General features: G+C 35.8%; 1 protein-coding gene across 3 annotated transcripts; it reads right to left on the bottom strand.

Moving 5' to 3' along the window:
- Positions 1 to 3,692: 3,692 nt before the first annotated feature.
- On the bottom strand, positions 3,693 to 8,052 carry LOC121248439 (putative leucine-rich repeat-containing protein DDB_G0290503). 3 transcript variants are annotated; one of them, XM_041146910.1, is made up of 7 exons: positions 7,667 to 8,052; positions 7,267 to 7,467; positions 7,067 to 7,189; positions 6,934 to 6,971; positions 6,693 to 6,795; positions 4,352 to 6,504; positions 3,693 to 4,190 (listed from the first exon to the last, which is right to left on the bottom strand). In XM_041146910.1, the coding sequence occupies exons 1-7, from the start codon at positions 7,733 to 7,735 to the stop codon at positions 3,947 to 3,949; spliced, it is 2,931 nt and encodes a 976-aa protein (XP_041002844.1). In that variant the 5' UTR covers positions 7,736 to 8,052; the 3' UTR covers positions 3,693 to 3,946. The 3 variants fall into 3 exon arrangements, with proteins under 3 accessions (XP_041002844.1, XP_041002845.1, XP_041002846.1); XM_041146911.1 differs by having other exon boundaries at positions 4,352 to 6,474; XM_041146912.1 differs by lacking the exons at positions 7,267 to 7,467; positions 7,667 to 8,052 and having other exon boundaries at positions 4,352 to 6,448; positions 7,067 to 7,167.
- Positions 8,053 to 12,459: the final 4,407 nt, after the last annotated feature.

Here is a 12,459-nt window from a genome sequence, read left to right as displayed (position 1 = left end):
TGCGAGTAAGGAGTTAAAAATACACGTCGGAAGGCTTATATATAGAGGGAGCCATGACACAGCAGTTTGCCACCTACGCATGGATGTGGCGCTTTACAGGTGAGGACACGTGTTAACACCACCGACATGTCTCCTATATGTGACACGTATGACATGAATACTAGTAAACGTGTCAGAAAGTTGTGGTAAAAATTCTCTCTTTTTTTTTTGTTTGTAGTGGATGATCTTATCAGAGCGCATGGAATAAATCAAGACAGTTGTGCGATTATGCTGTGGCAATCAATGGGTCCCATACGGATGAACGAATCACCAATCGGATCTGTTTACTGTTTAGTAGACTATCTCGTCATCTATCTCCTGTGAAAGATATTAACGAAGTGATAATATCTTTGTTGGTTGTTAAGAATAATATCTTTATTAACAGTACGACATTCGTGATAATATCTTTGTCGGTATTTGTTAATATCTTTATTAACAGTACGACATTCGTGATAATATCTTTGTCTGTATTTGTTAATATCTTTATTAACAGTACGACATTCGACATCTGTCGGTATTTGTAGGCAAAAATATCTTTCTCAAGAGATAGATGACGAAGTGATAATTCTACTAAACAGTAAACAGATCCGATTGGTGTATATATGATTCGTTGACGCTTGGCCTTCTCGTACAACTCCGTATGCCAATACGCAGCATAATCGCACGACTGTCTTGAGTAGTCCCATGCCGACGATCATCCACAACAAACAAAAAAAAAAAATGAATTTTTACCACACACCTTTCTGACAAGTTTACTAGTATTCATGTCATACGTGTCACATATAGGAGACGCGTCGGTGGTGTTACACGTGTCCTCACATGTAAAGGGGCACTTGTGATCGGCCACTTCCTTCCCCCTCCCCCAGTCTCCTCTGCCGATCGAAGCTCTGTTGCCTCGTATCGTCGCTCCGTCCTTTTAAGTTTTAACAGCCACGAGGTATGCAATTCGTCTCTGTGTCTGAGATCAGCTGTGGTTGATTTCTTCAATGATCAGAGTTTTTATGGTCTTACTTGATTGCACATATGCTGGGCTGTTCTTTTACTTTTGGGGTTTGTACAATGCATGTTAACAAATTCAAGGAATGAGTATAAATCACAACACAAACCATATCCATCTCATTATCAGATTAGGAAGAAGAATGAAGTTTATGTCGTAGGAGAAAACTAAATAAATTTAAAAAAAAAAAAGTAGCTTGTATTTTGTTCATTTTCCTTGTCTGTCGGTGACCAATTCATACATGGAAAGTTGTTTTCAATTCTGCCACTTGAAATCCATGTCTCATTATCAGATTAGGAAGAAGAATATTGGTCATATGCAAGTAGTCTTGGGTGATCTTACGCATTTATCTTGAATCATAACTCTTTCACATAGTCAGACTTTACAATGTTTTTTATGAAAGTTCAAATAAGTCCTAGTTTTCAGCTAAAATTAATGAGATCTATGATGTAAATGGGTGAGGATTTTACTAACTTTGAAATTTGCATTCGGGAATTTTGAATTGTAATTTGGCTCGTGTTATGCCATGGGGATCTTGGCTAGGGTTTCTTAGGATAAGATTTGGGTTGAAGTGTTTAGGTCTCCTTGCCCCTTGAGAAGGAAGTGGTCGATCATGTAGGGCGATGGGTCTTGGGGTCTTGATCAAGTATGATAGTTTAGTGTGCATAGAACATTGCTTTAGGGAAGAATTTAACACGTATATAGAGGGTGTTTGGATAGCTTTAAGACTTTGGGTTTAGATAGAACTGGATTAGTTTGCTGCTTGGTTTTCTCAAAATATGCATAACATAAGATGAAGCCTTAGATGAAATCAACACACACGAATAACTGATTTGAAGATGTTGGTTTTGTTGGGTTTAAGATGGTATTTGGATATGTACAAATGTCAATGTTTTATGGGAACTTGAATTCAAAATAGTGTGCTGTGCAGGGTGACTAGTTGTCGAAGTAATTCATGAACAGTGTGTTGTTAGCTATCAAACGCAAAAACCAATGATAGATAGATATTATCCAATTGATGGGTTTAAGTAATTTGCAATGCCAAGTGGATTTTTTCAAAACAAAGGATGATATGATCTATTTTTGGAAATGAACACTGCATATATAATGTGCTTTCTACTGCTTGCATATGTATTCTAATTAAGGTCTGCAAGGGATGCCTTTTTCACTTGCCTCATTCTTTCCAACTCAATTATTTACAATGTCTTTTTCACTTGCATTTTTCTGTTCATCTTATGAATGTTAAGTTTTTCCTGAATCTGTTTTCTTGTCTGTATATCAGAATCTGTATTAGAATCTGTTTTTGTTTTTTAGTTTTCAAATAGGTCTGTTGTTGGACTGATTTTGTGTGCATAGCTGAGGTACCATTTATTTATTTGCTCACACATTGCATCTTTCTTTTTCCACAGTGCTACTGACTTTATTCTATATATGCTGAAACTGATGGGGAGGATAATTGAAGTCCACTGTGCTGCTGAATTTATTCTATATAAGTTGAAACTGGTGGGGAAGATAACTGAAGCCCACAGTGCTGCCGAGTTTATTCTATATAAAGCTTAAAATGATGGAGAAGATAATTGAAGAAGATATTTCACTTGTAAATTTGTAATGGAAGAGTTTGAATATCTGGATGTTGATCTGTCTGGAACTTTGTCAGTGGCTGATATAATGCTTGCTCAATCATCTACTCCGGTCAGGTGACCATAGCATGAGAACTTGGTAATTGGTTTGTATACGTGTATGAAAATACTTCTTGTAAAATCAACTTTTCATCATGAATATGTACTTGATCTTGGGGATGAACTATAAGCTTGGGTTAGAATCATTTACTAATTGGGATTCTTGGAAATTGTATGCAGATGGACCACCAGTGCACCACAAATAAAAATTTCGAATTATTCACCTCTCTCTGTCTCTGTCTCTGTCTCTGTCTCTCTCTCTCTCTCTATTACCCACTTCAACTTGCTCTGTTTTTGGGAAACAATAACATTCATATTTGAGGCTGGCAACAAAAGCCCGCTTACTTCCAACCTCTTGAGATAATTGATGAGCATACGAGTAGTGGTGTGGTGATACCCACTTTCATTCATCTATTTTTGCTAATTTAACACTTCCCATCACCGTTCTACACTATCAATATCACGTGTTTTATATACATTTATAGGACCTATTTATTGCATTAAGGATTGCCTTTTGGAAACTCCTCTTCTCAATTTGATTTCATTTTGATTTGATTTTATAAAATCATTATAATGTTATCAATATCATATAAACAATGTAATATGTGCTTTTCATATAAACATTGTAATATTATTTTATAAATAATATAAACAATTTTATTTTATAAAATTAAACAAATAGAGTTCGAATACTATATTAACATTTTTTCACGAAAAAACATTCATAACATGTAGGATTTTCTGTATAATATATATATATATATATATATATAATTAAAAAAAAAAAAAGAAAAAAAAAAAGGGTTCAACCCGGAACCCAGGTTTTTAAAAATCCAGATTCATCCATTTCATCCAGGGTTCCGGCCTGGGTTTCGGAACCAGGTTGAACATTCTTATCAAATTCCTGAGTGTCTCCTATGCTAGATGGTTATAACAAATGAGTGATCAGTAGAGATCCGTGCCATGCAAGCAATGTGTTGATAATAATATAGACTAAATATATTTCTCTTGATCACATCTACTGGATTACGGATCCTTGATCCTCTGCTGAGCATATCAGGACAATTCATTGATTTGCTGGGTAATCTTGTACTGTCCCTGAACGGTGGGATGAGCAATAGATGCACGAAGAAATGTTACTTTTATGTACTTGATATTGCTTTCTTGACCACGTCCTGCTGCTTCACCAATGAGTAGCTCCGTGCATGGCCCTGATATCCATTATAGAATGCTAATTCTTCTTTCCATTCTTGAGGTTGCGTACAGTCATCACTAGTTGTTGCCTTTCACTCTCTACCTCTGCAAATTTAAGACTTATTTCTGAGTATCTATCTTCCATTTCTTTCAGCTCTTTTTCCATATATTTGTTCCTTTCCTTCAGTAATGCCACTTCAGAGAACATGGTGGCAGCGTTACGGTCATCCTTGGTATAGGTGCAGACTTTCAGCTCTTTCTCAGGGTGAATTTCTATAATCCTGTTGCAACACAATTAAAAACAGAAAAATGAAAACAAAGCCAACAGGAAAATAATATGTAGACTCAACTTTGTCACCTATGACAAAGGGGCACCTAGTACGAGTTTAATGTGCGAGCGCTTAAAGGCTAAAGATATTGGTAACAGTTTCAGTGCTTGTACCTTTCATGTGATGCTACATTTATTCCTTTCTGCAATGACATGCCTTCTGTAGTGCTCATTTTAGAAAGCAGTAACTTATCTTTGACATTTTCCTTTTTTTCAGACTGTCCATTGCAATTCATGAGCTTCTTCTCGATACTGGCGATTTCTTCTTCCTTCTTCTGTAGCTGATACTTCAGTTGAAATATCTGTTTCCTTAAGTTTTCTTTCTCCAATTCTTCTCTTTCCAGGCCATGTTTTAACTCATCATGTCGGGCTTTCAGCTTTTCCACTTCTGACAGCAAATTATTATTCATCGCTTCCTTCTCATCTTTTGAGGACCTCATGGTAATTAATTCTTCATGCATTTTTTCTGCTTCCTTCTCTGCTAAAGCTATTTTTTTCTCCAAATCATCCTTTTCTTTGTTCCTAATTTGCAAGTGCATCTCTTTGTCATCAATTGGCTGATCAAAGAAGTTATACTTTTCTTTGGTGAGCCTTTCAACTTCTGCTCTAAGCATTTGGATCTCCATCGAGATAGCCTCATGGTTTTCTCTCTCATGATTTTGTGAAAATTCAAGTTGCATGCACTTTTGGTCTAGTTCCAATGATATCTTCTCTATTTCCTTTTCATTTAGATGTATTTGGTTCAGAAGCTTTTGCTGTTTTGCTTCATTCTGATCTTTGATTACTTCAAGCTCTTCATTAGCTTTCTGGAGCATTTCTTCCAGAGTTCCTTTCTGCAGACGCAACTCATTGGCTTCTTTCAATGCTTTCATGGCCTGCTTCTCTTGCTCATCAAGCTTAGATGCCATTTCCATAGAAGTACTTCTCAACTCCCCCTGGAGACGCTCAACCACGACAGCATTGTTCCACCTTGTCTTCCTTGAGGCCTCCTCTGCTCGGATGGCTCTCTGTTCCTGCTCAGTTTTGGCACATGTCATGGCATTTAGATCTTCTTCGAATCTCTGAGCCTGCTTCTCCAGTTCTTTCTCTAAACTCTCAACCTGACCTTCGAGTTCATTTATGGAGATCAAAGATTCTGAGAATTCCTCTTCCTGCTGCTTGATTTTTCCTTCTAATTTCCTTATCTTGGATTCAAGTTCTTTTATTGTAGCCAAAGACACCGCACATTCACTCTGTGTCATCTGTTGTTTTATTTGGGTTTGCTCTAAATCCAATGAGATATCATGGTTTTGCTGCTCCAAAAGCTCATATTCCCAGATGAGCTGTTTCATGTGCATGTCTAGCTCTTCCTTGTGTTTCTTGTAGAAGTCTATTTCACCATTCAGGTCCATGATATTCTGCTTCAACAGGTCTACTTCCTCCGAGTTATTGTACTCTTTGGCCACTTCTTCCAGTGTTGGATTTTTATCCCCATTCAATTTGGAAGTGGAAATATCAGTAATTTCCCTATTTTTTCTCTCCAGCATTTCTTCGAGATCTCTCACTGCTTGAATTAACTCAGAGTTCGAGTCTTGTGTCTTCTGCAGCTGTAACTGAAGATCCTTGCTTATGTTCTTTTCATGATTAAGCTCTTGTCTCATTGCTTCTAATCGAGCTCTTGCATTTATTATCGACTGTGATGTTTTTGGAGCTTCTGCCTCATTACTACGTTTCTGCAGTGACTTGAGTTGTTCACATTCTATTTTGAGAGCATCTTTCTCCTCTTTAAGACTAATCATGTTTCTTGATAGATTCTCTCCTTGCTTCCTCTCTTTCACAACTTGTCTCCGAAGCGATTGCACTTCAATTTCAGATAATTCTGCTTGCCTCATCAGAGTTGCAATTTCATCTTCTAGTTTTTTTATGGAATCATGATCTGAAGCCTCCTGCAACTTTTCTCTTGGAAGGTTGTCCTCAAGGCTGTTTATTGAGTCGACTACACTTCCATCTGAAGCTGAATCCACTGAACAATCCGTGTTCCATCTTCGATGTGCACGTTCTTTTGTGGTGATTGAATCAACAATTCCCTTCTGATGCATCGAATTTTGTCTGAAATCTGAGGCAGGTTCATTATGGACGCGATTACTTCTGAATCCAAGATCTTGTTGTGTACTTTGTATAGGGCTGATATCCCAGCATGATGCTAATGTAGCACTAGAGCCAGTAGATGCTCTGAAAATGCCATTTTGTTCAGCAATCTGAGATGTGGTTTCATTCAGATGCTTATGCTGTACAGCATATATCAACAAAATGACAATTCAATAACGGCCATTCCGGTGATGCCATTCGTTTATACTATTTTGATATTGTGATGTTTAAGCTTATTGAAATTGTTGTTCTTTCTACTCCCGAACTATGTTAAAAGGTAAATACTAAAGGATATATATATATATATATATATGGTATGAAACCTTACCTCAGCAAAATTGTAATTGTTTTCGTCTGCACTGCCATCGTCCGGTTGGTTCTTCAAGTTTTCATCGTGGGAAAGCGATGCAGCTCCATACTCATCACCATGTCTGAGTTTGGAAGCGTAAAATTTATGTAAATTTTCCTTCCTAGAGTAGAACGGCCAACAAACAACAAAAGAAGGGAAGCAGAAAAAGAAAGTTACGTTCACTAAATTAAGTTCTCTGTTGATGTTATTTCCTACTTACTTTTGATCAGTAGGTTCCTCCATCTTCTGAATTGTCACCTGCGTCAACGATAAATTCAAATTGGAGGAGCCGCATAATTTTGATATTCATATCAGCTCATACGAGAGAGAGAGAGAGAGAGAGAGAGAGTTACATGGAGAACAGCGCCAGAGTTCGCGAACTTAAGGGGCAGAGAAACAGTCGATGGTGTGGACTCTGCAGCAAAATCTGAGAAATCAATGGAGCTTTCTCCGATATAGCCAGATTTCGATGATCCCTGCAATAACACATGAATTTCAATGAAAACTCGCAGAGGAATTATAGAAAAACAGAGAAGCTGCGTCCACTCCATACATTCGAAACAATGAAATGGTAAATCTTCTCATGGAGTTTTCCTGTTTTGGTATCCCTGATGAGCTTCACTTTCTCGTAGATGGGATTCTCCCATGAACACGTTCCGTCCAGAACTGCAGCTTTCTCTAGTCTCACCGTCGGCTTTCCAACATCCCCTGGCACCAAAGATATCATCAATGTAGATTTTTTCAACTTCGGCACCTGAAAATGGAGATACAAAACAAGGTAAGATGCTGTGCCAACATAATATGCTAATTGCTCCATCAAATTCTCTACACTATATACGTTTTCCACATTTAGGTATATATATCAGGGATCAAGTAAAACCAATCAAAATGCAACCTTAAAAAACCCATCCGAACATATGGTAGCAGGAAGAAACATTGTTTTCTATAAGTACCTGAGTTGCCTGAAACTCCAATTTGAACACAGCTTTGACCTTCTTCTTCTTGCTCCATGACTTGAACATGTTTTTGGTTATTTAAGTACACTCAGATCTCAGAAAATCTTTACCGCAAATCTCCCTCACCTCTCTGGGATTTAGGGAAATATGCTTTGCTAAGGTTATAACCAAAGAATGTCTGGTTTTCTCCTCCCATGCAATACAAGAATATCATGAAAGCAAACAAAAGGCGGTGGTCCTGTTAAAGCCTATTTGCAGCCCAAAACAGTAAAAGATTCAGTCAGAATGTCTGAAGGTGAGAAGTTGAAGATGGTCTGGAAAATGAAGTGGTGGCAATATAGCGTTGCAACAAGGGAATGGCGTAGGACGCTTCTCGTTATAATTATGTCAATCAAACCATTATTTCGATTTTCTAAGGTAAAGGGGACATGACTGAATTACTTCATGGTTTACTCTTTTCCTGCATAGGAAAGGAACAAGTCTTGGAGATATTAATGTGCATAAATAACCCTGTATTTCGATGGCGCGTCATCATCACTTGCTAAGAAAGCCATCTTGTTACAGTTGTTAGTTAGGGTGTTAATGCCCCGCCTTTTTTATTTGCTATTTTTATGTAATATCTCATCTTGAGTGATATAATTATAAAGAAAAATGATACTTAAAAAAATGCATAAATATTAGATAATAAAAAGAGTAATAATACTAAATACAATTTTTACCGTAAATTTTTCCTCGTCTCTCTTTCAACTTCTTTTATTTTTCTTCTTCTCTTATCTGAATTCACCCAACAGGCTAATTTGTGTGCGTGTGAGCCCTTGAATAAATCAACGAGACTTTGGGGAACATGTGTATGCCCAATAATTGAATCATCCATCAAATCCTCTCCAACATAGCATGAAACATAAAAGGCACTTTATTTTGTGAGAAAGATGCATATAAGGCTGTTACAATTTATTATTTGGTGCCTCATTTTGGGGTCAACCACCACTTAAAATTGCTCTTTAAATGAGTGTGAACATGACAACATGTGCTCTGTCTCTCACTCTCTCTTCCTCTACAACTGGACAAGATTTTTTTTTTTCTTGGTGAAAATTCATTTTTCACTTAAAATTCGTATATAGTGGGATTAAATTTTAATCTGCCAGCTACATGTTTTAAGCTGACTTGATTAAACAAGCATGAAAGCATATATTTGATCTGGGATCCATTCTTGACTTCAAACGGAAGGTACCCAAAAGATAGCTTTGTTCCTTTCTTGAGGTACATAAAGAACCAGAATGGCTTTGATTTTTGAAAATAAGAAAATTCTGTGCATCGTATGACATATGTATAGATGTAGGTTGTGCTTCCCTTGTATCAGTGTCGGTGCAATGTTGGACGACCACACCTTGGTTACCATCATTAAAACTTATTGGTACCATAGATGGGTCATGAACGTTGGTTAGTGCTTTTCCTTGCTTTGGTGCCATTTCCGGCTCATCATAAACGTTTTTGTTTGGTGCTTTCTGTGGCTGTATTTGGGGCTTTCAGTTTCTGAGTCAGTGAGGACCATTATTAATTTATTATTGGAAAAAGCCTAATTAATGGCCAATTTTCAATAGTTGTTTGTATGAGGGCAACCTTTTTTATTCATTAGCTTCGTATATTGAAAAAGGATTTATACATAACATTTTTCACGATATTTTATATAACTATATTTTAAGTGAAAGGTATTTTTATAAAAATATTTTCATTTTATAACATTGTTATGCAATGTAACGTGTGTATATCACTCTCGTATATTTTCCCTAGACTGCCAACAACCTCCATTCAATCGTTACCCTCTCCCTCCCCACAAAAAAAAAAAAAAAAAAAAAAAAAAAAAAAAAAAAAAGAGAAATCATAAAAACAAGAAAATCTTCTGGTATAAATTAGAGATTACAAGTACTCTTAAAGCGAAAAATGACCACGAACTAAAAACATAAGAATCAACGTCGTTTAATTAATGAGTAAGGGTAGAGCACAGCTAATTAGTTTGACCTTTTAATTGCATTTCTGTTCAGCAACCAATTCATCATCCCCAATGACTATAAAATAATAGGGATTCCTTCATTATATATATATATATATATATATATATATAGCTGACAGCTGTCACTCAGACAAGTAAAATTAATAAAATGTGGTCAGAGAAAGAACACCACATTGCTGTCAGATTTGAACCAATCATGAGTGAGAGCAAAAGCCCTCCAAAAAATAAAAAACAAAGCATCAAAGTTTTCTTGGTTGACCTTACTCATCTATCTCATAACTGTCACTGTGATACCTTATTTCGATTGGTGATAAGAATTGATAGATATATCAAATCCTATATTATTTTGAAATGAGAAATTTTTATTCTTTATAATGTTTCAATGAGTTTTTAATTATATTATTTAATAATCTTTTTAGAATATAAATCATGTAGTTCTATTGAAACATTACAAATGATATCAACACTTATCCCAACTAGAAATGTAAAATTTGAACTTTGCAACCTACAACAAATTGGCATGAAGAGGACGTGAGAAATATAAAGAAAGAAATTGTGATACCACATTCTGATAAGTGATAGGAGTAGATAGTGTATGAGATTCTACTTTGTATTGAAATGAGAAATTTTTACTTTTTTCAATGTTACAATGGAGTTCTAATCGTATCATTGACTAATATTTTTAGAGTATAAGTTATGTAGTTTGGACTTTCTATTGAGACACTACAACCACAATTTCTTTTTTTTATTTTTAAGAAAAAAAAAATGTAACATGTTTTGCTGTGTTTTTTTCTTTTTATATAAAATCAGCTTTAAATAAACATATTAAGAGGAAAACAAAATTAAAAAAAAAAAAAGAGGACATTTTAAACTGAATTTCAAATTAGTAAAATATTTACACGTTTGGAGAATTCACGAAAGAAAAAGCCATGCAGTTAGAAACAAGGCCATCCTGTCTAATGGGATGAGTTAAAGCTTTGTTTGAATATTCCCATACATATCCTAACTGTAGAATGTGTAGATAGCCAGGCCTAAAAGTCTCTATCTGGATTTGTCAGTGTCTCCGGTGAATGCAGTCTCGGATTTATTCACGTGGGCTTCATTTGGGCCACACTGAAGAAATGGTGGTGAGCTTGTACTCCAAACTTCTTTTTTCTTTCCAAAAACATAAAATTAAAGGAATCCCTGCTGGAAGTAGAACTGGGCAACAAACCATATCGGTTTGGTGAAGTGTGTGGGAGTGCTATGGGGTTTATAAATGAGGGTTTGAGATGGAGGGTTGAAAATGGCGACAACATCAAGATTTGGGGTCATAAATGGTTATCCTCTCAACCTTCTTTAGGATACGTACAATCTCCTAAATCGATCTTGAATGAAAATGTAAGAGTAAATATGAGCTTATTATTTAGCAAAAAGGTGAATGGAATGAAGAATTGATAAGGAATATCTTTAAGAAGGAGGAGGCAGATCAAATCTGTAGTATTCAATATTCCATTAAGCAATACGGATGTAGAAGACAAACTTATATGGGGTCCCTCAAAGAATGATCTATTCTCAGTTAAAAGTGCATACTATGTAAAAATTGAAAGGAAAAAAAGCCATAAAAGGTGAATCCTCGTGGGAGAGTGAGATTGACAGTAGATGGAAGAACCTTTAGGACCTGAATGTTCCTAGGAAAGTAAAGATTTTCTTATGAAAAGCAGGAAATGACTTGCTTACTACAAGAAGGAATTTGTTCAACAAAAAAATTGTTGAAAATCCCCACTGCCCTATTGCCTCCAAGAAGATGAGTCTATGATGCATGTCTTATGACAATATCCTGAAGCTAATGATGTATGGGCAGTGGCCATGAATCCAGTTCAGAAATAGAAAACTGCAAAAAAAGAATTGATTGATCTATGGGAGAAGCTAAGAGTGAAGCTAAATAATTCAAAGCTAGAAGAAACAGCTACAATAATGAGGAATTTATGGATTAAAATGAATGAGTTTATTTTTGATAAAAAATTTCAGAGTCCCAATAGAATGATCTGATCGATAAAGAAAGGACTGCAAGAATTTCAATTAGCCCAACAGTTCTTGAAGAGCCCCAAAAGACCAACAAAACAACAAGAAATGATCTGCAATGGAGAATTTTGTAAAGGTCAATGGGATGTAGCTTTGGATAAAAAAAACAAAAGGAAGATGGAAATAGAGATCATCATTAGAGATGAGAAAGGGGAAGTGATGGCTGCATCATGTGACCAAAGAAGAAATGTTCATGAACCAGCCATAGCAGAGAGCTATGCTTTATGGAGAATAGCAGAATTATGCAGAGATTTATCAATGCAAATTTTATCTTGAAAAGGAACGCACAAGTTATTATCAATGCAATTAATAATGATAATGAAGGTCTTTCATACTACATACTATGGAAACATTATACAAGATGTAAAGAATTTCCTTTATGATAGAACTGAAAGGCACTTGAGGTTTATACGTATGGAGAAAAATACAGTAACATACCTTAGCAAAAACAACTCTATACTTAAACTCAGAAAGAGTGTGGCTTAGAGAAAGACAATCATTGTTATTAATGATTTTACAGTATAAATACAAGTGATTTCTTGCTTCCAAAAAACAACGACATTATGCGCACATGGTTTTTTGGAACATAATTGTTACGGGCCTTCACGAGAGTGTGTAATTAATTTAAAAACTAAAAAGAATAAAATAAAAATAAATATAGTATGTAATAGTAGCACACTCTCGAAAGACTCGAACAGATCGGGAAGGAGAGATG

This window comes from Juglans microcarpa x Juglans regia, chromosome 2D (assembly GCF_004785595.1).
Source record: "Juglans microcarpa x Juglans regia isolate MS1-56 chromosome 2D, Jm3101_v1.0, whole genome shotgun sequence".
NCBI classification, from domain to species: Eukaryota; Viridiplantae; Streptophyta; class Magnoliopsida; order Fagales; family Juglandaceae; genus Juglans; species Juglans microcarpa x Juglans regia.
The sequence above is the reverse complement of the archived record's forward strand: the minus strand, read 5'-3'. Positions and strand labels throughout refer to the sequence as shown.

Bases quoted from the DNA above. Each gene is read 5' to 3' on its own strand.
- LOC121248439 (XM_041146910.1), bottom strand. From the start codon at position 7,735: ATGTTCAAGTCATGGAGCAAGAAGAAGAAGGTCAAAGCTGTGTTCAAA. The intron at 6,796-6,933 runs GTAAGTAGGAAA...TTCCAAACTCAG, and splicing joins GAGGAACCTACTGATCAAAA to ACATGGTGATGAGTATGGAG. The intron at 6,505-6,692 runs GTAAGGTTTCAT...TATGCTGTACAG, and splicing joins ACAATTACAATTTTGCTGAG to CATAAGCATCTGAATGAAAC.